Source organism: Telopea speciosissima, chromosome 7, assembly GCF_018873765.1.
Source record: "Telopea speciosissima isolate NSW1024214 ecotype Mountain lineage chromosome 7, Tspe_v1, whole genome shotgun sequence".
NCBI lineage: Eukaryota > Viridiplantae > Streptophyta > Magnoliopsida > Proteales > Proteaceae > Telopea > Telopea speciosissima.
This window is the reverse complement of record NC_057922.1, coordinates 52,214,974-52,242,254: the sequence shown is the minus strand read 5'-3', so window position 1 is coordinate 52,242,254 and position 27,281 is coordinate 52,214,974. Positions and strand designations below refer to the sequence as shown.

General features: G+C 38.8%; 3 protein-coding genes across 3 annotated transcripts in view; 1 reads left to right on the top strand and 2 right to left on the bottom strand.

Moving 5' to 3' along the window:
• Positions 1–1,823, bottom strand: part of LOC122667697 (isocitrate dehydrogenase [NAD] regulatory subunit 1, mitochondrial-like) — a 93,023-nt gene extending 91,200 nt beyond the window's left edge. Inside the window, exon 1 of the mRNA XM_043864080.1 lies at positions 1,253–1,823. Within this exon, the coding sequence (XP_043720015.1) occupies positions 1,253–1,798 (546 nt within the window). The 5' untranslated portion in view covers positions 1,799–1,823. The remainder of the gene's footprint in view (positions 1–1,252) is intronic.
• A 6,095-nt stretch (positions 1,824–7,918) lies between these two features.
• LOC122668671 (polygalacturonase-like) lies at positions 7,919–10,988 on the top strand. The gene is made up of 4 exons (XM_043865208.1): positions 7,919–7,979; positions 9,655–10,037; positions 10,136–10,660; positions 10,767–10,988. The coding sequence occupies exons 1-4, from the start codon at positions 7,919–7,921 to the stop codon at positions 10,986–10,988; spliced, it is 1,191 nt and encodes a 396-aa protein (XP_043721143.1).
• Positions 10,989–12,580: 1,592 nt separating this feature from the next.
• Positions 12,581–23,897, bottom strand: LOC122667696 (ankyrin repeat-containing protein At5g02620-like). Its single transcript, XM_043864078.1, has 3 exons — positions 23,393–23,897; positions 19,724–20,133; positions 12,581–13,773 (listed from the first exon to the last, which is right to left on the bottom strand). Exons 1-3 carry the CDS (start codon positions 23,841–23,843, stop codon positions 12,919–12,921), a joined length of 1,716 nt encoding a protein of 571 aa, XP_043720013.1. The 5' UTR covers positions 23,844–23,897; the 3' UTR covers positions 12,581–12,918.
• Positions 23,898–27,281: the final 3,384 nt, after the last annotated feature.

The window sequence follows — 27,281 nt, the reverse complement described above, 5'->3', positions numbered from 1 at the left end:
ACCTTGGTGTCCCTGTTCGTCGTCCAATGTTGTTATACTATGATAACAAAGCAGCAATTAGCATTTCCCACAATCCTGTGCAGCATGACCGTACCAAGCACGTGGAGATTGACAGACATTTCATCAAGGAGAAGTTAGAAAGTGGTTAGATTTGTATGCGTTTCGTGAAGGCAGGTGATCAACTTGCTGATGTCTTCACTAAAGGATTGGGTGGGAAATTGTTTCATCCTAGTTGGTTCACGTTGGGCATGTGTGATATCTATGCACCAACTTGAGGGGGAGTGTTGAGTTATGTATCCCACAAGGGTATTTTGGGATTTTCCCCCCTATAGCCGACTCATTCATTAGAGTCGGTTATGGAGGGGGCTTAATTGTAATTCTGTTCTTATTGATTTTATTATAAATAGAAGGGCTTGGTGATCACATTGATCATCCAAGCATTACAGCCATTAACACTCTGTTAACAACTTCAAATTCTTAAAGAAGCCACTTCAATATCTCTAAATAATCGTCTGCTTGTCTAGGCCATCAACTCCTTACAATTACTCCAAGCAATGTAACACTAAGAAAATACAGGTAAAATCTTTTCTCCATATTCATTTTCTCATAATTAAAGAACATATAAGATGGAGCTGAATTGGAACTCTTAAAATTAAGACTAGAAAATTAGCGAGAGGAAGAGATAAGGAGCTGTTTAAAATGGCAAAAGTGGTATCTTTTGGTCAATGCTCTCCCTGATTCTTGTGAAATAGAGATCTAAAAACAAAAATGTGGCAAAAAAACTCTGCAGTTATGTGTCAAAGAATCCAGACAGATGACAGATGGTGAAACCAAGGGGAGGGGTGGAATCATTCATAAAGACTTCTTGTGTGATCAGATTACTGAAGAGAGAAAATTTTGTCAGAGATATGCTTCTTGAATTATTTAAGAAAGCAAACCTAATATGTTCAATGTTTCTCATCAAAATTGGCCGAATTCCCTTCTTTGATTATTCTTTCCAAAAACAATTTTCATAATTGAGATATCATTTTGAACCAGTGTGATGACCCAAAAAATTGTGAAATAATCCTTCCCAGAACAGCCAAATGCTCACCATTCCATAAATAAAAAGAAGCATGCAAGTTTAATTTTAATTGGCCTACAATGCATAAGGGAGAACTTCTTAATGAAGAGGTTTCAACAGCTCCTTTGCTAGAAAATGGATCAAGCAGTGAATAAAAAGAGAAGCAAGAATATGGATCAAGAGAAGCACCTTCAGGCTCTCGACAACTCCGGGAACAACCTCGTGCTCAAGCCCTGAGTACTCCCCTTCTGAATTCTCCCGAATCACAACAATATTGACATTATCATGCCTTGTCAACACGCCAGGCATATTGACACAATTCACAAGTGATGCAAAGAGATCAAGATCTTTTCTCAGTTGAACGTTCAGTGAGCTTACACCTCCTCCAACTGGAGTGGCTAAACCACCCTTCAAGCAAACTTTGTTCTTCTTGATTGAATCAATTACCTCTTGGGGAACCATATTCATGTTGCCGTGAGCTTCATATCGCTCAAAATAGACTGGAGCATGCATCACCTCCATGACTTGTTCAACTGCATTTGTGACAAGAGGACCAATTCCATCACCTGGAATCAGGGTTACAGCTCTTGGAGAACCGTCACCAGGTCGGGGCATGTAGGTTATAGGTCTCTTCTGATAGAAACCTGACACCAGCCCTAGAATTGGAAGATCGGATGGAGAAGAGGCTGCAAACTTGTGAAATATTTGCTTTAGAATCAGCAAGGTTCTAGCCATGAGTGTATATCTCTTCTAGCTTTAGGCTTTTATGATGCAAAGGAAAAAAATATAAAGTATGAGATATAATAAATAGATAATCAAATATCAAGGACAATAATACTCCTAGATTTTTTTTAATGCTGGACAGTAAATGGTGCTAACATAATACAAAATGAATTTTGAGCCCTGCATACATCTCAAAGTTTAAAGAATTAAATATCACATCCCCAAACGGCCAAACATTTTCCAGCGAAGCAAAACAGTAACTTGAAATTCATTCTTAATAAAGTTAATAGGTGAATGATTATCCTCTTGGAATAGCAAATACGAAACCTCCTTCATTAAAGTTGTATGTGATGTTTAAAATAGACAGGAATTAAAATTTTTTTTTTTTAAAAAAAAAAATTGGAACTTAAGAGATTCAGAAAGGACAATTTGAAAGTTCTGCTTTACACCAAGGCTCTTCCATGTTCTGGTTTCTATCTTGAATTATCAGACTCTTCGCCTGGATTAAAGGTCACCCCAGTACCCATTGAGTCTCCTGACCATCAATTATATCTCCATTTTTTATGGTTCCCACTATATGTTGAATATCTACCTTCAGGGAGGTTATGTGAACTATGGTGTTATCTTTTTGTGAGAAAAATATAGCTGAATGAATGAGGTTTTATCTAGCAATTCACATTTTATCTTCTTCTCTGTCAAGTAGTAGTTATGCAATAGTTAACTTCGAGGAAAAATAGACTTTTTCCAGTTTGATTCTTGCCCAAAGCCGTATGATTAACATCCTAATAGCAACAGCACACCTTGACCCTATGGCACCATATCTCACAAGGCTTCATGGTTAATGCACATTGTCAACTGCATTGAGCATAAGATTTAAGTTCTGAATCGACTTATTGGGTCTCTGCAGAGTCATTCCAGTGATTTCATTAGTGGATTAAGAGTATCGTGGATCATAGATCATAAAGAGTATTTTTGGAAATAATTTTTTTGAACAAGAATTTTTCAGGAACTCTCTTAGAAAGCTGATTAAACTAACAGTACAAATTATGCCCAAAACTCATTATGAAGCTTTATCTCATCCTGGATGGAATTGTGGAAAATGGCTATGGAAACAGAAATGGATGCCTTGATTTCCCAACAGACATGGACTCTGTTGGATTAACCTCTAGGTAAGGACCATGTGCAGTGTCGTTGGGTGTACACCAATAAGTAGAATCCAGATGGCTCAATTGAATGACTAAAGCCTGTATGGTTGTGAAGGGGAATACTCAGACCTGCGGTGTGGATTGCTTCAAGACTTTCTCTTTTGTTGCTCGCCTTAATTTGGTTTGTGTACTCATTTCCTTACCTGCGAATTTAGACTGGCCTTTATATCAGTTGGATCTCAAAAATGTTTTCTTATATGGCGATCTACATGAAGATGTGTATATGGAGCAACCACTAGGGTATGTTGCTCAGGGGGAGAATGCTCACAAAGTTTGCAAGTTACACAAGGCAATATATGGTCTAAAGCAGTCACCTAGAGCTTGGTTTAATAAGTTCAGTTCGATTGTTACTCGGTGTGGATTCTTACAGTGTTATTCTGATCACTTTGTGTTCGTTCATCGCAGGGATTCTAAGGTGATTGTATTGGTTGTGTAGATGATATTATCATACTTGTGGATGCTGCATCTGGGATTATAGAGGTGAAATCTTATCTACACCAACATTATCAGATGAGATACTTGGGTGCCCTAAGGTATTTTCTTGGATTGAAGTGCTTCAAAGTAGAAAAGGGATTAGTCTGTCACAAAGAAACTATCTATTAGATCTCTTGTCTGAGACTGGTATGCTTTATTCTAAACCAGCTGATACTTCTATGGATTCACACCAGAAGTTTGGGACAAATGATGGCGAGGAATTTGATGACAAGAACCGGTACAAGAGATTAGTAGGGAAACTCATTTACCTTTTTTTTTTTTTTGGATGAATGAAGGAAACTCATTTACCATATTGTTACTAGACCTGACATATCCTTTGTTGTTGGAGTTATTAGTCAGTTTATGGAGTTACCTAAGAAAACTCACTAGGAGGCAGTATGTTGAATCTTAAGGTATCTCAAGGATGCTCCACGAAAGAGGATAATTTACTGACCTCATCACCACATTGATTTGGTTGGATATTCTGATGGTAATAGGAGATCTACCACAGGCTACTGTACGTCCATTGGTGGCAATCTTGTCACATGGAGAAGCAAGAAGAAAACAACTGTGGCTAGACCCAAAATTGAGGCTAAGTATAGTGCTATGGCTCATACTGCAACCGAGTTGATGTGGTTAAAATCATTACTTAAAGAGTTGGGGTTTCCTGCTACTAAACCTATGAAGATGTTGTGTGATAATCAAAAGCTGCCATCCACATCACCAGTAACCCGGTATTTCATGAAAGGACCAAATACATTGAAGTTGATTGTCACTTTGTGAGAAACGCAGTAATGAGGAAGTTGATTAATATTCCGTTTGTTTTTTCTGCAGATCAGTTGGGTGATATGTTAACCAAGCCTCTGTTTAGTCCTGCTTTCCGGAAAGGTTCTTCCAAGCTGGGTATGGGTGATTTATGTGCTAAAGCTTGAAGGAGTATTAAGTTATGTTTATGGTACTCCATGGGTATTACTGTCAGTCGCTGTGGTAATCAGTTTTAGTTGGTTTTAGTTTTATTGTTCAGTCTAATTAGTCTTCTACTATCGCAAGGACTGAAGGGTATCCTTGTCCTTGTGGTATTGTAATTGTTCACCCTAATATAATGTGGTGAGAGGACTGTCGTAGGTTATGGACTGTTATTCTTTCTTGCGGCATTCTCTCCTCTCCTTTCTTCCTCACTTCTTCTACATTTTTAGTTCTAGCTTTCTGTTTCCGATATTGTTTCAGGATGGAAGTTGCTTTCCATTATCCCTAGATTCAGCATTGATTGTGTTACCCTATCTGTCAAAGATCGATGCTTTATCCTTCCATGTTATTGTTTCCCAGTATCCCAAACACCAACCTTCTAACTCCATTCATTTGCGCTTTAAAAGGGCCAATAAAAAGAAAGAAATTCTTCAATTCAACATCTACTCCCTCCGGGATAAGGTTGTCTTTGCACAAACAATTGCCATGGTACTCCTCACACTGCCATATTTGTCTCTGTCATGTTGGTTGGTTCGTATCCAATGAAATAGGAACCTTCTACGCTCATGGTGTATGCGCCATAGTGCCTTAATGTTCATGGCAATGCAGCGTTGAAAAATTCCAACAGCTTCACAGAGCCCTGATTTCTGAGGATAATAAATCCTCTACCGACCTCTTCTAATTTCTTGGTGTTCCAACCAGATCTGGGTAAGGTGGTAAGCAGAAATGTTTGAAGTCAAAGGTCATGGATTTTTTCAGTAGGGAATATAGATGATGCCATACTAATTCTAGTTTTTCTCAAGAGGTGACAGTGATGGGAATGGGAAGATGGGTAGGTTAATTGTAGGGGGACTGGACAAGTGGCAAATATGGCACTGTGGATGGAGATAGCAAGGTGAGGTGTTGGGATCAGTGTTGAGTACGTAGTTTCAGGAAAATAATTAAGATTCAGGCAAGGGAGATAGTTCTCCATGGCTATTTGCAGTCACTATCTGCAAGCTTTTAATGCCCTGACATGCAGTTTCTTAAGTTTATTTCTTGAAATATTTCAATTATGGATCTGTTTTGCAAGAATCAAGTCAAGAATTGCACTCTAATCTTGATGTTCAGTCTTTATCAGAATCCTCTTTCAATCAGAAACCACATAGATCCCTCTTAACTACTCTTTTAGAGTTTGGCTTGAGATATTTTTGACCGGCTTTCTAGGTTTCCTCCCTCCAAACTGATGCAGGTTCATCGTACAAATTGGCCTAGGGTTGGGTTATATACATGTTGGGCCTTTGTTCCCAAGGGCTTTCTTTGTATTTGGCCACTTTAATGAGCCTAAACTAGGGGTACATAGGTTGCATACGGGATTAGCCCAATACTTAGTTTATTTTTATGTTTTTTTAATTGAACCAGTTCAAATTGGTTGCATCCAATTGGTTCAATTTAAGTGATCATGTGATTTGGTTAAGTGGTCATGTGACAACTGAAGTGGTCATGTGATGTAAGTTGGGATGGATTAGGACTCTATAAGTCCAGCCATGTTTTGAGTCTATTTCTTTTAGTATTTTAGTTTCCTAGTTAGTTTAAGTTACCTAATAGGTTAAGGATTGGGTTAGGCCTTTCCTTTTTAGTGTAGGAGTCTAATTTTGAGTCTTTTATATAAGGTTGAAAGGGGGCCAAGTATTGAAGACGAATTTGATTAATAAAAACTCACCTTTATGCTTTGCTGCCTTTGCTGCTGCTGCCATTGCTCCCTTTGTGTGAGTGTTGCCTTGTGGATCTCAAGGTGCTAGGGTGAGTGGACTCTCATGACTCCTTGCGTCTATCCAGTACCGGGAGGTTCTTCTTCTTCTTCATTCAAGCTTCTTCAAGCTGCTGCTGCTGCCTCTGAAGGAGATCAAACCAGTAAGTAATTTTAGTTTCCTGCATATATCCTTCCCCTCTTTATCCTCTAACCTAATCCATCCTTTCCCCCATCGACCCAATCAGATCACTACAGCCAGCCTTCCATCCCCTCCATTAAACCTGCAACTATTCCTTCGAATTTTAGCTTGATCCCCAAGCATTCACCTTCCAACCATCAGATCTGAGCCAAACTTCCAGCAAACATCCCTCCCTCTCCCTCCTACACTCGATCCCAATTTGAGTCCCATCTGACCATCTAAACCCTAGATTCCATCACTTCCCTATTTCCCAAAACCCTAACCCTAGTTTTGCCCTAAATTACTAAACCCTAACCCAATCGGCCAGCCTTTGTGTGTGTCCCCATTACCCTGGCTCCTAGTAGGTCTCCTACCTATCTAGGACTACATTACAAACCCTACAACATCTTACATCCCCATCAATACCCTAATTTCTTCTTCTCTATATTGCATCTTTAAGCTTTATTTATTTATTCACTTCTTTCAATTACTTATTTATTTACTTCTTGCAATTACTAAGGAAAAGGTCTGCAACCAGGTGCAGGTACCACTTTCACAGGGTCACAGGGGAGGATTGGAGATGGTCTTGACCTTCGGTATTTTTCACCTCTCAAGACTTAAATACGCATCTTAACACTGGCAGCCCCAGCTTTTTACTGCACCAAGTGACAACCACTATTTACTTTACTATTACTAGCAACCCTATTTGCTAGAGGTTGTGAAATTCAAATTTTCAAGTAGAAAACTAGGGATCACTTACCTGGGCCCACTACCTGCAATGTTATAAGATCGTCAAACCTGACTTGCAACAGTTATGTATCAGTGCAAAAGATCCATAATATGTTTCAATTTATTTTGACCATCTCACCTTACTTCTCCCTTACATAGTTTGCTTTATTTTTTATCTAACCACTTTCCTGTGTTGTTAACTCCAGATTTCATTTATGTGTTTAATGTCTACATTAGAGGCAATTCTCTCAAATCGTCCTCTAAATTTAAATTTTCCATGAGTTTATTGACACTTTTCTGGAATTATTCTCAAATCTTTCAATTCTTGGATTTAGTTCGAAGAATCAACTAAAGAGATGCATTTTAATCTATTTTATTTTTTTCATCCTTTATTATCAACAAATCCCAACTGGGCACCTTTCTTTTTTTTTTTTGGGGGGGGGGGGGGGGGTATTACTAGCAATCGATCCTATTTGCTATAGAAGTGAACTCTTCTCAATTTTATTGTGAAACATGTCCTGCATCTTTAATTCCTTAAGAAACTAACCATACTTAGTGCCATAGACAAACAAAAAGAAGCTCATAACATTAAACCTCGTCAATTAAAAAAAAACAAACTTGCAGTCCTGATAGAGATCGTCTGTATAAAGCATAAAAACAGAGAAGCAAAACTAACTTGAAAACATCAAATTTGCAGAATCAAAATTAACATGAAGGGGTATTGTGCAAATGATCTGACTCTGATTGTAACATCCGATCGAGTGAGAAACAAACCAAAAGAAACAAGCTCAATAAGAATTTTTTTAAAATTGCAAAAGAAGAAAAGCTTTCAATTAATGAGCGAGGAAATGCACATTACTTGTTTCACTTCCTTCTCGTCCAAATTTGAAACCAAGCTCTTGCCTGAAAGTACATCAGATGAGATCTTAATGGAGATTTACAAATTAAATATTGTAAACTCACATCAACTCCAAATGGAATGAGTACAGATTTTGAAAACTAAAGATCTCAAATCATCTAAGAATCTTCAAAAAATTAAAAAGAAATAAGAAATTGATACTCGCCTTTTCTGAAGTGAAGGGTTCTTCTCCCTTTTTTTTGCTTTTCTTGATCTTGAATCAAAAAGTGTTTTTTTGCTAGAAAAAGAGTTATAGTTTCTTTTCTCGAAATAAAAAGAAAATGGAAAGGGCATTGGATGATTTGGTGTTCTCACCTTCATGTTCGCGGTAGGCTTCAACGTCGAACTTCGTTTGGCTGTTGAAGGGTGAGTTATAGTGACTTGGCATCGAGGAGTGGGGAGTGATAGTCCCAACGAGATGTATCATGACCTACCATAATAAAATGCATCGAACATGTTAGAAGAGGATTTGATCCATACGATTAGATGTAGAGAAGACTCTTTTGATGGGCCACGTGTTAAATTCTATGTTGCACCGCAATTACATGGCCTGCCTTTGTATGTAATTCTTTCTCTTACATTTAGGATGTTCTATGATTGATGATAAAAAAATAAAAATAAATAAATAAATGGTAGTGTAGCACCTGCACCAGCGCAAGGGGATCTGTCTTAATGGAACATTTTATTTTACTAAGAGTTCCCCTTGGGTTCACAATTACCTTCTTCGGTTTATGTATTTTCCAAAATACCCTTCTATATTTCATTTCTTTGGCTGCAAGCCCGAGTAGTAGCAAAATTTCGTCTCTAATTACCTGACCCTAGCAACACCGCCCATGCATTGAATTTTTATCCTCTCAATTTGCATGCCCGTACTTGGAATAATTATCACCTCCAATTCGCAGGCACCTCCAATTCTTCTAATAGGGGGGAGTGGACCCCATCTTGGGCAGTGTTTTTGGGCAGAGGTAGAATGGTCATTTCCGTCATCATATGAGGAATTGGAGAAATTGGAAGGGACAGCGAATTGGAGGGGATAACGATTCCCGTACTTGACGTCAAGTACATCTAATAGAGGGAGGTGGATCCCACGTGGACCCACCTCGGGCAGGGGATAGGATAGTCATTTTCGCCCCTTCTATTAGATGTACTTGACGTCAAGTATAGGCTGGCAAATTGAGAGGATAAAGATCCCCATGCATTTATATATATATATGCTTCAAGATGTCAACCTCAAATCCTTAGTAGTGAAGGGAGGGGCAAGATCAGGAAAAAGAGATGATAGATCCACTTTCCTGCAACTACTCATAGATGGGGTTTCGTCTATCCTGAAGGCATACCAGACCCTAGAGGCTTAAATAAAAAGGAGTTCGAGAGACCCACAAAGCCAATTGCACGTATCCTTAGAAACTGCCAGCCATATTACATTTGAATTAAAGTTAGAGCAGATTAAGGTTAGAAATGCATGGGCGGTGGTTTCTTAGTTGTTTAAAAGTAATTAACCACCTCACACCACATTTAACCAAGCGGTTATAACTTACTCTCATCACTTAATTTTTAAATAAGCTCCAACAAAATAAACTTAAAACCCACAATTAATGACTACGCTAATCATGAAGAAGAACTACTACTCTCTTCTTCTCTCACTTACCTTCTTCATCTCCTTACTTTCATTATCAAAAAATGAAGATGATATCATCATCATTAATGTTGCAGATTTTGGTGCTAAAGGTGATGGCAAAACAGATTCTAGCCCTTCATTTCTTAAAGCATGGACTACTGCTTGTACTTCTCCAAAACCAACTGTTATAATCATTCCTTGTAAGAGATACTTTCTTAGTCCAATTGTGTTCCAAGGCCCTTGTAACAATTCTAATCTCTCCTTTCATTTCAATGGCTCTGTTCTTATTGCTCCTGATTACACAAAAATCCCTTCTTTTTCTCAAAGTTATTGGCTCATGTTTTATGGTGTCAAAGGTGTTTCACTCATTGGTGGTTACCTTGATAGCCAAGGCTCAAGCTTATGGTCATGTAAACTTTCAGGCCAACACAATTGCCCTGCTGGTGCAACAGTAATTAATCCTTAATTCTTCTCTTAATTGTGTTTTTTTTTTTTTTTTAAATCTTTGTAGCTAAGTATAGTAGCTCACCTTTGCTAGTTTTGCTGCAGTCACTTACAATCTATGATTCAAAAGATATATTGATCAGAAATTTGATATCAAGCAATGCCAAGCTCTATCATATTGTTGTTCATACATGTAAAAATGTAACACTACAAAGTGTTGGGATTTATGCTCCAGAGAAAAGCCCTAACACAGATGGAGTTCATGTTCAGAATTCTATTGATGTTTGTATGTTGAATACAGTTATTAAGACAGGAGATGATTGTGTTTCGATCGGTCCGGGAACACGGAACTTGAAAATACTAAGAGTTGCATGTGGACCTGGACATGGAATTAGTATTGGAAGTCTTGGGAAAGAGTTGGAAGAAGATGGTGTGGAGAATGTAACAGTGAAGAATGTAGTTTTTACAGGAACACAAAATGGGTTAAGGATTAAATCATGGGGAAGACCAAGTAATGGATTTGTAAGAGGAGTTGTTTTTAAACAAGTTGTGATGAATGAGGTTCAAAACCCAATTGTTATTGATCAAAATTATTGCCCTGATCCACTCACTTCAGGTTGCCCTAATCAGGTAAATTTTGAATTCTGTAATTTAATTTTTTTTAATAATCTGATTAATTAATAATGTTTGATGAAGAAGATGTATTGTGTTGTATTGTATTGTATTGATAATGCAGAACTCAGGAATAAAAATCAGTAATGTGACATATGCAGACGTGAAAGGGACATCTGCATCTGAAGTTGCTATGAGGTTTGATTGCAGTGCAAGCTACCCATGTAAGTGGATTGGATTGAGAGATATAAAGCTCACTTACCAAGAGAACCAACCTGCACAATCTTTCTGCCGTAATATACGTGGAATTGCTCTTGGATTAGTTACACCCCCAAGCTGCTTATAGAAGACTTTTACAAGAATATTTCTCTCTCTCTCGGCATATATATTCAAGTAAGAAAAAGGGGGAATTCTTTTTATTCTTTCTTCATATTCATTTATAATTCAAATTCTTGATGTTCCTTCTTGATTACAAGAGGAAATTGAGAGAGACTTTATTGGTAATCTAAGATATCGGTTCTCTAGGAAATGGTTTGTTAGGTCTGAGGATTTGAGTTTCCTGTTGATGGCAATGCTGAAAAAGGGGACTAATATTCCTGCTTTTGGGATTGTGTATTCATTTGGGTATGTCTAGACGTTAAAACTATGTTTTTTTTTGTTTTTTTTTTTTTTACATTAATACAATTTTCGGACTTTTTTAGCAGAAAAAAATTATAATTCAAATTCCATCAGAAACATGATGAGCCATTGTTCTGATTGATGACATAGCAAACCAACTAATAAAAGATATGGTTGCTTGGGAGGGTCAAGAGCGGATAGATTAACCAAATGATGATGAACCTAAAGGCCAAATAGATGCTGGGCATGACCTGTTAATACCAATTTGGAAAAATGAATATTCTAGAAAACAGATCCTTGTCGATGAAATATGTACATCATGGGAAACGGCTGGGCACACCGGCAGTGTACCGTAAGCTATCACCCACTATATCTGTCTCTCTCTCCTCCCAATTGGTGCCATCCGCTAGTTTACCAGATGGGTGGTGTGCCTATCCCTTGCCCATACATTATATATATATGAAACCAAAATCTGATCATCTGTATGGAAACTTATCACAATTGATTGAGTGCTCTAGTATCTTGAATTGGCTTGTGTTATGGTAGAAGATGAGACTGCAAGAAAAAGAGGATACAACTTTCAGACCAAATTTTTTAAAACATGGTATATATGCTGGAGCCTGAGGACACCCAAAACAAAAAAGAATTTCTTCAATAATTAAACACCTCAAAGCTCATCAGACTTCACTGGATAAAAACATAATCACTAGAGCGCACGAGAGCAGACATTAGTTATTGCTAGATTTAGATAAAGAATTTTTTTTAAGCACACCCAGTTCACGAGGCTTCCGCCACTGCAGGGTCTGGGGAGGGGGTTATTATGTAAGCAGCCTCGAACCCGTGACCACTAAGTCACTATAGAGCAACCTTACCGTTGCACCAAGGCCCGCCCTTGCAAAATCTCAGAAGTGCCAGACAGTCATTCCATTTTGGTGCATGATTTAATAATTGAGATCAAGGAGAACATCAGTCCCAGTTGATCCTGATTCAGATCACTTGAATCCAGATTATGGGCAAAGATCCATTAAAAACTAATATACACATGTTTTTTTTATACTTCGACATATGACACATTATATATACATTCAGTGTGCATAAATTACAATGAGGAGAATTCATTGCAGAACTGTCTTTTCTTCATTTGGAGTTGAGGTACAATCTTCTACCATTCAGTTGGCAAAAGACAAACTCCTCAAATAAGGGGTCATGAGTTCAAACCACCTTGGGGCCTATCCCCCCACCCCTATTATACAAGCTCTTAATCCAAAAAAAAAAATCTAAAAAATTTGTCTAGGGATGCCACTGAAACATATTGCAGTCGATCAAGTGCTTCTGAATCCTGCGCGAGACTCTTTTATTCTAGTTTCATAGAAAATGAACAGAGCAATACATGGGTTATAACTGTCAGCCCAATTCTTGGAATTTTAAAATTCATAAGCATGAAGAATATACATGACTCATTGCTGTATCCTGGAGCTGCAGAACCAGAGTACAAAATAAGTGTTCTACACACACTAAACTCTTCAAGTTGGGTTAACTGACTGAACTAAAATTACTAGAGCAGGCGCAGCAACAACTTGTTCTTGGGAGATACTGATAGAAGTGCCAGAGCTCGATGGGTTCTCATAAGAGACTCCTACCTCCAAAATACACGAATACTAAACTGCATACATCCTCTTATACTCGCTGTTCAGCATCTCAGGGTCAGAAACCATAGAGAAAGACGAGCGTGAGCGGCTCCCTGAGTGTTTCCTTATATTCCTCATGTTTGATTCCTCAATCCTATGCATGACAACACAGTAACACATGGAGCCAACAGTAGTCAGCATTATCACGCAACCAACCACTGTGGTATAGATAGCAAGCCACCGGGTATGCTGGCCCACCACTACATACGAGAGAGCAATGAAGGCTGCTGATATGAAGAGGCAAGCAAGCCACATGATCTTGTTAATGACAGACATGAGTTTCTGCTTTGCTTTCTGCTCAATCACAACTATAGACGTCTGGACCACAACAACAGCCAAGGAGATGAACAGGGCCATGGCATCACAAATAAAGAAGATAAGGAATGCTAGCTTATCTGCAATATATGCTTGCCCAGTTTTTGCGCTGCCGTCCTGAACATACTGTCCAGGTACAGTGAAGATGGCAGCAAAAGCGACCGTTGCAATTAGAACAGCAACAACAGTTGCAGAGTTTATTGCATTATTAAGGCCGCTCGAGTGAAGCTTCTTAAGGTTTTTCTGAATCTTCTGAACCTGAGCCCTGGTTTGACGGGTCTGTTGGAGTTGGGACTGCATATCATGTTTTATGTCACTAACAGTCTGCTTCAGATGTTTTGCTGGATTGGGAGGATTTACATGGTCCTTAGCTCTGATAGCCCCTGCTTCTCTTAGAACCATAGCAATCTCCACATTTTCACATTTCTCTGCAATATCTAGGGGACTTTCTCCAGCCTTGTTAATTGCACTGACATTGATACCCTCAACAGATAATAAACAGCATATTATCTGCAACATAAGTAGATTTCAGTACAGAATATATTCACACAGGAGTTGCAAAATCTGAGAAATACGAGACACGGCATAAATAACAAGAGATCCATTGGGAAGTCCTCCACTTCAGTGGAGTCTATCATCAATCCGGAAACTAATAACTCAGTAATTCCATTCCAGAATCTCAAGTCCCTCCTCACTTCTGCTTCTAGAATTCTCTCCCCTTCAACGGCTACACCATTTCTATCCTTAAGTCCATCAAATCCCTAATATGACCTAAGCTGTACAACAACAGAAGGAACCTACTAGCATTGTTTGAACTCAAAGATCAAAAGATCACTGGTAACCACTGGGAATCTTGGAAATTTCCCTAAGCTAAGGCTTACAGGGTGTTTTTTTGTTTTTTTTTTTTTTGGGTGTAAAATATTGGAAACTTGGGGGGAATTTAGTGTTAAAAAACTGAAAACTTTCAATAATCAGTAATTCAATATGGGGAATGTTAAAATATTTATGGGTACAAATTGAACTATAGTTATCAAAGCGCTAGGCGAATCAAGGTGTTGGACGGTGGTCAAAAACTAAGGTGACACCAACAAAGCGCCTACGCATTGCATAGGCGACCAAGGCACCCATCCAAAAAAAAACGCCTGGACCCCTAGGCGACGCCTTGACAACTATGCATTGAAGAACCTAAAGTTCAAAGAGATCCATGCATGACAGAAATAAATCAGTAAGTGGATCAAGATATCTTCAAGTCATCTTCTTCTGATCAAGGCCATCAAAATACCATCTGGATTATCATACTACAATATCAGGAATTTTACTTCCCAACATAGTGCTGGCATTCATAATCATTGCTGGACATCATGAACAAATTGTTAAAATCCTATGGCAATGGATCTGGACGTGGCTATAAATTTGTTTATCAAAAAACCAATCCAAACGGCAATTACTTATGATATCAAGTTGGTTTTAAACCTTGGTCCTATTAATTAACAACATAAAGCTATTCAACCAATAACATAATTGCATAAACACATTATTATTGAATTAAAAAGAATCAAATCTATTTGGAGACAAGTTTGAAAAACATTTACACAATAAAGAAATGTACTAAATCCATCACATATATTTTATATGAGGGCAGTTTTCCAAAAGGCCCTAAAAATCTGCCATGTGGCAGATCAGATGTGACTCAAATTTTGTGGACAGGTAGACCTCAAGGTTCCCTACTCACATGTCAAGTTTCAGCTCAAATGGAGTTTTCCAAGTGGCCAAATAGAGCTTTGAAAAATTCAGGACTATGGGAGAATGTACAGTTATGATCAGAGTATTATAGTCATCCGTCAATATACATTAGGGGGCATTTAATTGAATTTCAGTATGAAATTTGACACGTAGCTAATCTAGACCATGCCCTCTCTATTCAACAGTTGGAACAGCCACATCATCCGTCCATATGGCACAGTGAGAGTCGGCCACAAACAGAGCTGTGTAGAGTAGTTTTTCCACTTAAGATATGTGATGCAGATAAGTTACCTAGAGGGTTTATTTTATTGGAAATAAGCCTTGAGTTGGGTTATGTATATGTTGGGCCTTTGATCCCATGGGTTTTCAATGTAATAGGTCAGTTTTATGGACCTAAAGTATGGGTAATTAGGTTGCATACGGGATTAGTCTCTATACTTAGTTTATTTTCATGTTTTAGGGTTTTAAATTGAACCACGTTAGGGATTGGGTTAGGCCTTTCCTTTTTAGTGCAGGAGTCTATTTTTAAGTCTTTTATAAAAGGTTGTAAGGGGGGCAAGTATTGAACACGAATTTTGATATTAATGAAAAACTTTTGCTGCTCTTCTTCTCCATTGAAGATTTTTGTCTTGTGTTTGATCAAGGCTGATGGGATCGGTGTTTGATCTGATTGACACCTTGCGGTCTGAAGCCCAAGTGGTTATTTTGAAGCTCTTCTTCAAGTTCTTTGAAGATCTCCTTCAAGTTCTAGTTAAAGATTCAATTTTTATTCAAGTTTCTCAATCAAACAAGCTGCTGCTAAGGGAATTCTGCAACAATAGTAAGTTTGATTCATCTCAAACCCTAACCTTTCTTCTTCTAACCTTCCATACACCCAAACCCTAAGTTTGCAAAGCTTTCAAACAAATCCAAGATTGCTTAAATCTGATTTATCTTGAAGGAGTTATGTTTCAGTCAAACTTAATTTGGTCTGCGCGAATGCTGTCAAAATCGCTCTAAATGAAAATATTTTTTTAGACATCAAAACAAATTAATATTTTACCGCACTTTTGGTCTTTAGCAATGTTTTACCATTTTCAGATTTATGGAATTTTTAGATTTGAGAAAATCCTCAGCATTAAAAATTGAAAATTGCACCTACTGCCGAAAATCCAGTTTTTGTTCTTGAACTGGGGGGTTGACTTTTTATCCTTTTATCCTTTTATTTTTTAACTATTTTTATTGGATTCAAATAGGGGGTAATTGCTTAGATATGAATAATATCTTTAAGTAAATGAAATAACAAATATAAAAACATTTGGCATAAATAAGTGTCTGTCTGTCCTAGTTTCCCCCTAAGTTAAACTTCTATTTGGACTTCGATTTTCAAAATCTGATAATGTCACTGTGTTTAAATGACCCAAAATAGGTTGTATACCAAGATTCATGACCAAACTAGGTCAAAAACCCATTAAAACCATCAACTGAATTTTAAAAAAAAAAATGCACCAACTCACCGAGATCTTGGCCAAACTCGGTTTTTTGGTTAGGCGAAACCAATACTGAAACCAAGTTCTCGAACCATGTTATTGATTGTCATAGTCACACCACCTAGGTGTATATGATGCAACACAAGAGTGCAGTACTTCGGTGTTTTCAGCTTTTCCACAAGTTAGTTCAGACTCAATTTAATGCCACTCCGAAAATTCTCCGCAATGACAATGGCAGAGAATACATAGAGGGTCAATTTCAAAAATATATGATTGATCATGGAATTCTTCATCAAACCAGTTGTATCGACACACCTCCTCAAAATGGTGTGGCTGAGAGAAAAAATTGCCACTTACTATAGATGGCTCGAGCCCTGATGTTTGACCAAAATGTTCCTTCCCACTACTGGAGTAATGCTGTTCTTACCGCTGCCTACTTGATCAACCGTTTTCCCACTCGGGTTCTAAATTTTCATGCTCCGGTTGGTGTCCTCCAGTGTTCATCCTCCTTTCTTGTTCCCCCAAAAATTTTCGGTTGTGTTTGTTATGCTCGCAATCATCACTCCCATGGGAAGTTGGATCCTCGTGGAGTCAAGTATATCTTTTTGAGTTATTCTGCAACTCAAAAAAGCTATAAGTGATATCATCCTCCAACAAGACGTGTCCTAGCGTCCATGGACGTCCTCTTCCATGAGTCCTTAGCCTACTATTCATCGTCACTTCTTCAGGGGGATTATGACACGGCTGGTGAAGATGTTCTGATATTACGTGTTGCTCCTTCTTCCAATGTTCCAATTCAGGGAAAGCAGGTGCCAGTTTAGGTTCATGTTCAAGAAGAGCCTTCTTTGGATACAATTCAGGGGGAGCAGCCTTCTCCTAGTTCTGTTAGACGACAAGTTAAAAAAATTCAGAGTAGACTTGTCCGTCCAAATCTTCGTGTCTTCACTCGAACTCCTAAGAAGCAAGTTGAAACCACCACCACTACGGCACTACGGAGCCTTTACTCATCCCATCGCCATCCTTTGAACCAGAGCCTACTACTCCATCGGGTAAGGATTCTCCTTCTCTTGAGTTACCTATTGTTGTTCGTGAAGGTATTCGGACATGTACCCAACATCCCATATCTCATGTTGTTTTTTATGTTTCTCTTTCTCCTCCAATCATGTTTTTGTGTCTTCTCTTTCCTCTGTTTCTATTCCACAGAAGTGGTAGTGCAGATACAAAATGGAAAGCAACTATGGTGGAAGAGATGAAAAGCCTTAGAAATAAATAACATTTGGGACCTTGTTGTTCTTCCTCCAGGGAAAAGGTCAGTTGGATGTAAATGGGTGTTTGTAGTCAAGCAGAAGATGGATGGCACAGTTGATAGGTACAAAGCAAAACTTGTGGCCAAGGGTTTTACTCAAACTTATGGAATCGACTCCTAGGAGACCTTTGCTCCTGTTGCGAATTGAGTACTGTTTGTGTTTTATTATCATATGTCGTAAATTTTGGGTGGGATTTGTAGTACCCTGATGTCAAGAATGTTTTCCTTCATGGAGAGCTTGAGGAGGAAGTGTATGGAGATTCCTCCAGGTTTTTCATTTAATAAAACTCATGTCAAAGTCTACAAACTAAAGCGTGTACTTTATGGGCTGAAACAGTCTCCTCAGGCTTGGTTTGGTAGATTTCACAAGGCCATGATTTCGGTGGGATACAAACAGAGTAATGTTGATCATACTTTGTTCATCAAACGGTCTTGTGACAAGGTCACTATCCTCATAGTCTATGTCGATGACATTGTGGTAACAGGAAATGATGGTGCAGAGATCTTCCGTCTGAAGAGCATCCTAGGACATGAGTTTGAAATATAAGATCTAGAGAAATTAAGGTACTTTCTTGGGATTGAAGTTGTTCGTTCTTCAAAAGGCATCTTTCTCTCTCAAAGGAAGTATATCTTAGATCTTTTATCTGAGACTGGTTGTTGGGTTGCCATCCCTGTGGTATACCTATGGAGGCTGGTACTCGACTGAAGGATAAAGCTGGTGAACTGGTTGATAAAGGGTGTTATCAAAGGCTAGTGGAAAAATTGATTTATCTCTCACATATGAGACCAGACATCACATTTGCGGTGAGTTTGGTCAATCAGTTCATGCATGATCCCTACTCCACACATATGGCTGATGTTCTTCGCATTCTTCATTACTTGAAGTCAGCTCCAGGAAAAGGGGTTCTTTTGTCTCTGCATGATCATCTTCGCATTGAGGCCTATACTGATGCTGACTAGGGTGGATCTCCTAACTGGAAGTCTACTTCAGGCTATTATACGCTTGTAGGCGAGAACCTTGTCACTTGGCACAGCAAGAAACAAAATGTTATGGCGAGGTCCAGTGCTGAAGCAGAATTCCACGTTATGGCACAAGGAATCTGTGAATTACTGTGGCTTCAAAGCTTACTTCAAGACCTTGGTGGTTTTGTTCGTCTCCCAATAATGTTGTATTCCGATAACAAAGCGCGATTAATATTGCTTATAATCCAGTGCAGCATGACCATACGAAGCATGTGGAGATTGATAGACACTTCATCAAGGAGAAGTTCGAAAGTGGACAAATTTTTATGCCTTTTGTGAAGTCAGATGATCAGTTGGCTGATGTCTTCACTAAAGGCTTGGGTGCGAAATTATTTCATCCTATTTTGTTCAAGTTGGGCATGTGTGATATCTATGCACCAACTTGAGGAGGAGTGTTGAGTTATGTAGCCGCAAGGGCAGTTTGGGGTTTTTCCCCCCATAGCCAACTCATTAGTTAGAGTTGGCTATGAGGGGGCATTATTGTAATTATTGTCTCTCCTCTTACATTATAAATAAAGGGGCTTGGTGATCTTATTGATCACTCAAGCATTCAGTTCTATTGGCTACTAACAAGTACCCTACTGCATCCTGAAATAATTAAAGACCAGAAATTGAAAGGGTGGGGGCTCGAAACAAAAATAATAAGATGAGTGTGAGGCGTACGGTCTTCGAGTTGTCAAACTACAAGTGAATTTTCTGAATAGCAATCAGCATCATATGGGTGACCCAAAAGACAATCTACCGGTTAAATATCCATAAAGATGTCTACATTGGGGGCAATGCATATGGTATTGGATCCAGCAACAGAATTTTCAAACCAGTGCCAAAATAGAAATACAAAATATAAAAAAGATTTAGAAAAAAAGGGACCTTTGCAGTAATTAGATAACCAAATAGCAGTAAAAGAAGTTTGTCCTACCTGAATGCGGCCCTTCCTTGTTGCAATATGCAATGCTGTGTTCCCCTTGCTATCTTCCAAATTAATGACTGAAGAATCAGGTTTAAGCAATTCGAGCACAATATCTACATTGGTTCCCTTCACTGCCATGTGCAATGCAGTTTGCCCCTTCTTATCAGTCCTAAAACCAGCACTTGCATCCTTGCTTAGTAGGGACTTCACAACTTCCAAATGTCCCATCCTGGCTGCAGAGTGAAGGGTTGTTTTACCATTGTTTCGAGCTATCTTAGCAAGGTTTAAGTCAGTCTCCAAAAGGAGATTGAAAACATCAATGTGCCCTAGAGTAGCAGCTGTATGTAAAGCTGTAGAATTGGATGAATCAGTTGTCATGACCAAGGAGGGGAAAGCATTCAAAAGCTCCTTCAACACCTCTGCAACACCATCAAAAAATAAAACATAAATATTCACTTCAAAACTGCTGCATAAAGCGTGAAAACCCAGGGTGCAACATAACAGAAGAAAAAGGAAAAGTAATGAAAGGCACTCAAGTAGACATGCAGCATAACATACAGATGGGTGAACAAAATTTGACCAATCACTAAATGAGAAAGAAAAGTATTGGCTATCAAGCGAGGAACCTGACTGAACTCAAATACTGAATAAGCATAATCATCTATTAGCAAGTTTTGGATGGCCAAAAGACAACTGGCTGAAGATTCAATGAGAACTCTGTAGAAAGGATGGTTATCGCCATTCAACCAACAATTGTTTTAATAGGGTGCTGATGCAGATAAAACACAGAAGTGGGCTTATTTATTGGAAATTAGCCTTGGGTTGGTTTACAAATGTTGGGCCTTTGGTCCAATGGGTTCTCATTGTAATAGGCCACTTTAATAGGCTTAAAATATGAGTAGGAGGAATGAATACAGGATTTATTAATTACTTAAGTTGTGGTCTCTAGTTAGAGTTCTATTCCCTTTTTAAATTGTTACTAAAGTGTTTTAGTTGGTCTGGATTAGGTCCCTACAAGTCCAGCCTTGTTTCAAGTTGTTTTCTTCATTACTTTATAGTTTCCTAGTTAGTTAAGACTTAAGACCACGTCCAAGGTAATCCATTGGCTGGAATAGTTTTAGGCTTTAATTTGAGTCTGTTTTTTTGAAGTTTTATTTGAATATATGTAAGAGGTATGCCATACCAACGAATTTTGGAGAATTAATGAAAGGCTTCTGCTTGGCTTTGTTCTATGGGATTGATACAGTTGCATGTGCGTGACTAGAATGGCATGACCCAATCTGGAGACCCAAACCAAAGAGAACCAGATTGATGTAGAGCTCAAGCAGTACCAGCGTAGGAGAAAGCAGAACCAGGCAGTCCCAACAGTGAAAAACAAGGCCCAACAATGAACCAGCGACTTAAGGACCAGGCCCTACAATGATTTATGGTTTTGGTTATTGTTCTAGAAGTCATATGTTGGCCCCAGTATGAAGACAAGTTGCTGAAATATCTTCTAGAAGCCGTTGTTTCACGCAGTTCCTATTTTTGTAATAGCTACTTGTGAGAACATGGGAAAGTTCAAGGCTGAACCAGGGTCTGGGTCTCAATGACAAAGAGTCACCACCTAGATTAGGGAGGACTAGGGGCAAGAGAAAGTGGAGGGAGGTAAATAGTGGAGACGTGGTCACTGGGATAAGTGACAGGTATCTCTAGCAAGGAGTAGCTCATTGTCAACAATAGGCTTGAGGGACCATTTCTTTGAGCCATGGCCAAAGACTTCGTAGACTTGGTAGTGGGGAGGAAGCCACTCAAAATAGACTTCTTGCTGGAAAGAGTGACCTTCGTCATCAGCCACAGTGATAAAAGATAGATGAGGGTCTTCAGCAAAACTTCATCCAAGTGTAGGCGAATCTATCCCATCTTCATGGTCCTCTCATCAAAGTATAGAGGCTTCCCCAGCACAGAACCAACTATACCATCTTCACACCGAAAATAGAGAGGGAACCCAGGGAGGGTAATCCAGAGAGTTGTAGTGTTGTGGTCGACGACTAGTTGCAATTGCAGGTAACGATCCCACTGCCGAAGGAATATTAGTTTCCAGCCTACTTGCAAGGCCTTTCCTCCAGGACACAGATCATATCTTCTACCGAGAACTTGAAAATGAAGAATTCATTGTCCAACAAGTTCAAGGTTCCCATGTAGTTTCCATTGCTTGGACGATGAGAGCTTGACTATATTGAAAGCTGGTCGGCTGCCGATAAAGTGGCCGACTAAAGAGTTGTGGCATTTAGTGGCTTCTTTGTCCAGTAAACCAGCCGAGCAAAGAGCGACCTTAGAGGTCCCAACAATGGTTGGTGAGACATAGTGGAGAGGGAGACACTCCCTTGAAGGTAAATCATTCTCTGACTAAAGAGGGGACTTCAGACTTCACCCCCTGGGATGGGGGGAAGGCGATAGGGCCAAGGGGAGGAGGAGGAGGAGGAGGGTAGAAAAAGGGAGACCTGGATGGTGACAGGCTGACAGCACCACACCAGAAATGCCAGGAATGGCGGCAGGAACCCACAGGAAGGGGGGAGGGGTGGCCAAGCATTCTAGGCCTTGGTGGTGAAGCCAGGTCATATCCCTTCTTCCCTCTTCTTTTCCTCCACCTTTACTTCAGTTTCAGCAAGCTACATGGTGTATGCATGGGTGACTGTCAAGGTAATCTGAAACTCTTCTTTTGTGGATTCGATTCTACCACCTTTGTTTCCATTCTCTGTGATTTAGTTCAGTTATTACTCCCTCCATGTTCTGCTAGTTCTATTTCTCAGTTTACTTGCATCAGTAGTCTCTCTCAACTTGTGATCTCAGACTTCCATCAAGGATTCCAACTATTCCAGCCCTTGTGTCCAATTTTTTATATGTTGTTCTTCTCTATTAAGGCTACACTTGTCCAAAGTGCAGGTTCATCAGATCTGGAAAATGGAAGTTATTTTTGTTTGAAAGGGTTACTATTTTCTGTTTTCCTCAAGTTTCTATTTTCTGACCACTTTCATTACTCACCATCTAACCACTGGTTCTTGATGATATTTTAGCCACAAGTTCAGCAGATTTACTCCACCCTTCAACCAGATTTTTAGCCCCATCGGTTGGCTGGTTTGTGATTATACCTAAGCTAGGAACCCTGTGGTTCTGTCCTATGGTGTTTTCAGTTCATTAAATCTTACTTTGATTTATTAGAACTCATCAATACTCAATAGTTGGAGCAGACACATTAAATAGATCCGTACATCACTTAGCAAAGGACAAATAGAAGCGGGCACATCAAATATATCAGTTCATATTTCCTTACACACATCACTAAGCAGTGCAAAGGACAGATATATGGAAGCTGTAGCTTTATACACTTTAAAAGAGGAAACCTTAGAAATTCCTATAAACATCAAACCATAATATACATATCCTCCACACTTCATTCTAAGAAGTTCAACAGAGGGGTTGGGGAACTGTGAAGGGCAATAGCATATAGAAAAACTTATTAGCTTTTTTTCATTTCACAGACCCATAAAACCAAGCAAATAAGTAAGTAAACTTAGGCAGAAACTCCCTTGACAATGTACAATCTATAGCACAAAGATGCAGGGTAAAAGTAGCACATTAAATTAATTACTAGGGGGAAAATGCTGAAAACAAGGAACGCAAATTAAGGAATTTTACCAATATGACCCTGCTTGGCTGCAACATGGAATGCATCAAAACCATTCTTGGCGGAAAGAGAAGCAGTTTCAAGGTCTAAATGCTTCAAGAGCTCCTTAACAACTAGGGCATGGCCGTTTTCTGCTGCGGTATACAGAGCCGTCTCCCCATCCAGATTTAGCTTACTTAGCAACTCATTCAAGCTGCCACTGTCACACCCCTGAAGGATATCCTTGACTCTGGTTAAATTCCCAGTTCGAGCAGCCAGATGAAACTCAGAGTCCCCCCTTTTTCCCGGAGATTCTCTGCTCTTCCTCCTGTCACGAAAGCTTTGCTGCTTCTCCATTGCTATGCGAAAGCTCTTCTGCTTTTCCATCACCCCTCGAAAGCTCAGTTGTTTCTCCATCATCCCTCGAAAGCTCTTCTGCTTCTCCATAGCCCCACGGAAGCTCTTCTGTTTTTCCATGGTCATCCACACTCACACGGAAGACTAGGATATAGATTCCCCCTTTCAGGTTTCTGTTGATGATCTTAATGCAGAGAAATTGGGTATCTATACTCTAAAATAAATTTATATTTGCAATCAAACCCGTCTAAATCATCGCACCCAAAAATCAGAACCCCTTTTCATTTGAAGCTGCCAACTGAAAAAAAAATTAGATTATCTTCCTCTTGAAAAGCCCCAAATTTAACAATTTCAGGGTAAAAAATCATCTCAAAACCCCGTCTATAATTACTAACCCCAAAAAATTCGACAAACCCAGAAATTAGAAGTCTAACCTCTCAGTGAATGGAAAAATGAAATTCAGTCTAACCGCGTATGGAACAGAAACCTATCGTCCAATGATACCCAGAAGCTCAGATTAAAAAAACATGTCGATTTGGGATCTAGAATACACAACTACTCGATTCCTTCAAATAATATATCTTTTGCACGACTGAACTCAAACTTGTGAACCCAACACAGGCAGTTTTCTAGTAAGAGTCCTTCTCCTCTGAACGCAAAAAGGTTAAGCCACTTCGTTTAATGTTTCTTCTTCCGTCTTATACTCTTATCTCACTTTGTGTTTTTTTTTTTTCCCTCTTAACTTCTCTTTCTTGTTTAGGAAACGTGAGGCAGCTGCAGCCATTGCTGTCGACATCAGCGAGCACAGAAAGTGGACGCAGGTGGTGGGGCATGAACCTCATGGGAAGAGAAGAACCAAACGCTAGAATCCAACATGGCAAAAGAGAGAGAATGATTGCATGCCAAGTGTTTGATCACTTTAAAGTTTCATTAACTCATATACTCTATACAAATACTGTATAGCTTCTTAGATCTTGTATTTTGTTCCGTCGTTGACCCGAGGATAAAGGAGGCATTTCGCGCGATGATCTTTCGTCGGCCAAGACAATATGGCTGAGTGAGGGGAATTGTAACGTTATTTTATTGGTTTTTAAGGGTGTCAATTTGGAATCGAAATCAAAGTCCACCGTTAAAAAATCGTATCGAAGGAAAATCGGTATGGTTTTGGTATTTAGAAAAGACATCTTTCTCAGTTTGGTACGTTATCGATTTCTATGGTAAAATCGTTCGATATGTATAGAATTGTACCGAATTATCTAGTGTTTTTAACCAAACTGATATAGTTACTATACATTTATATTTTGCAAAAGTTTGAAATTTAAATAGGATTAAAATTAAATATCGGCTTAGATTAGGGGTGTCAATTAATCCGGTTCTGGGCTATCAGTCTGGTTTCTTAACGGTTTCAACCCTAAGAGGTTAGGACTAGAACCGAACTAATAAGCTAGCTGGTTCCAAACTTGAGATCCAAGACCATTAATTAATGGTGGGACGGTTTCGGTTGCTAAACAGTTCCAATCACTCTAATTTTTTCTTAACGAAAAAAAAAATCTTACACATGCTACATATATTTAATAATAGAGCAAATTACATGTATCACCACTGTAGTTTGGTCCAATTACAAGTAACCCTTGTTTGAACAATTACATCTGTATCCATGAAGGTTGACGGTGTTAGTTATGAGATGTAAAAGATAGTTTTACCCTTATAAATTCAACTAAAATGAAAATTTTTTAAATACCATTTTTACCTTTATTACATCTTCAAACCTAAAATCCCGAAATCGTTTCTTCTTCTTCTTCTTCCTTTAACCCACTTGCCACCATCATCACCACTTCCAGTAATAACACCAGTGGCCAGTAATCAACATCCCACAAAATAGCAATGAAATCAAGTGTAAATCTGCTTGAAATTGGGGTTGAAGGACTCTATAAGAAGTATCAGTAATCCCCAAAATGTCACTTGATATCAGCGATCAGATGAAAAGTAGTTTCAAAATTGCATTCTGGCAGATTTTTTCAGACCAGGAAAAGGAGATTTTAAATAGCAACAACAATAGGTGTCAAAGGAACACCAAATACAGGTTGAGTGTGTAACAACCTAATTTTCCTTATAAATCTTAAGACATGTCTTTCATAATCGTCAGGTGTTAATCGCTTCGATCCTGGCGAAACCCGAAGATTTAGTATTTTTTACCTGAAGGTATTACAAACCTTTGTTGATTTTCCCATTTGAAAATGTGTTAGGTGATGGATAGAATACAACAATTCAGATTTGAGAAATTAATGAATTAATGCCTTAGTCAATTGGTTGGTATTTTAGTTATACGTATAAGATCTTATCAAAAAAAAAAAGTTAACATATAAGAGGTCCTATATTCAAGCACCATCAATAGAGTTTTATGTAAAAGAATTTTAAAACATTTATTTGTCACCTATAAGTGGGTTCCATCTGAAGATGTGGATGACATGTGTCATCGTAGGAGGCAAGGGAAAACAAGAAAAGAAAAATGCATGAAATGTGATTGGGACATGTGTCATCCTAGGTGGCATGTGCATGGATGTCACATGAAGGGGAGGAGGTGATGTGGATGCTTAAGTTGGTATACATGGTAAAATAGGGTGAGTCAAAAGGTATTAAGGTAAACTCACCTTAGTCATCTTGGTTGCTTGGAAATAAAAGGATCAAGGTAGAGCTATGACTGTAACTTCTCTAATTAAGGGTACCATGGTCAAAGAAGAAGACTAAAACATTATTGGTTGTAATGTGAGGCAAAGCACTACAAAGAATGTAGAAATGGCATTTGACTTTCTTATTCACATTCTTAGAATAGAAAGAGAAGAATCCACATAAGAAAGAGAAGAGAAGAGAAAGATAGAGTGAGATAAGAAGGAGATATAGGAGAGGATTGAGAGATTCAAAATTTGAGAAAGAGAGAGTGTGTGAGACGGGAGTGGGAGAAAATAGAGGAGAGAAGGAGCCGAGAGAGTGAAAGGAAGAGGGGTTATCTCACCTTAGTCATCTTGGTTGCATGGAAATAAAAGGGTCAAGGTAAGGCTATGATTGTAACTTCTCTAATTAAGGGTATCATGGTCAAAGAAAAAGACTAAAACACTATTGGTTGTAATGTGAAGCAAAGCACTACTAAGTGGGGTAGAAATGGATTTGACTTTCTTGTTCACATTCTTAGAATAGAAAGAGAAGAATCCGTGTGAGGGAGAGAAGAGAAGATAAAGATAGAGGGAGATAAGAGGGAGAGAAAATAGGAGAGGAGTGAGAGAATCAAATATTGAGAAAGAGTGAGAGTGTTTGAGACAGGAGGGAGAGAAAATAAGTGGGGAGAGAAGGAACCAAAAGAGTGATAGGAAGAGAGAAAAAGAAGGAAAGAAAGAGGAGAGAGAGAGCGAGAGAGAGAGCGAGGGAGAGAGGGTTCGGCCAAGGAGGCCGAGCACCCCCCCTCCCTTGTGTGTGTGTGCGTGTGAGCCACATAGGTTGCTGATGTAGTTTTTTGTCCACTGTTTTACAAAAAAAAAAAAAAAAAAAAAAAAAGAAGAAAAAAAATAA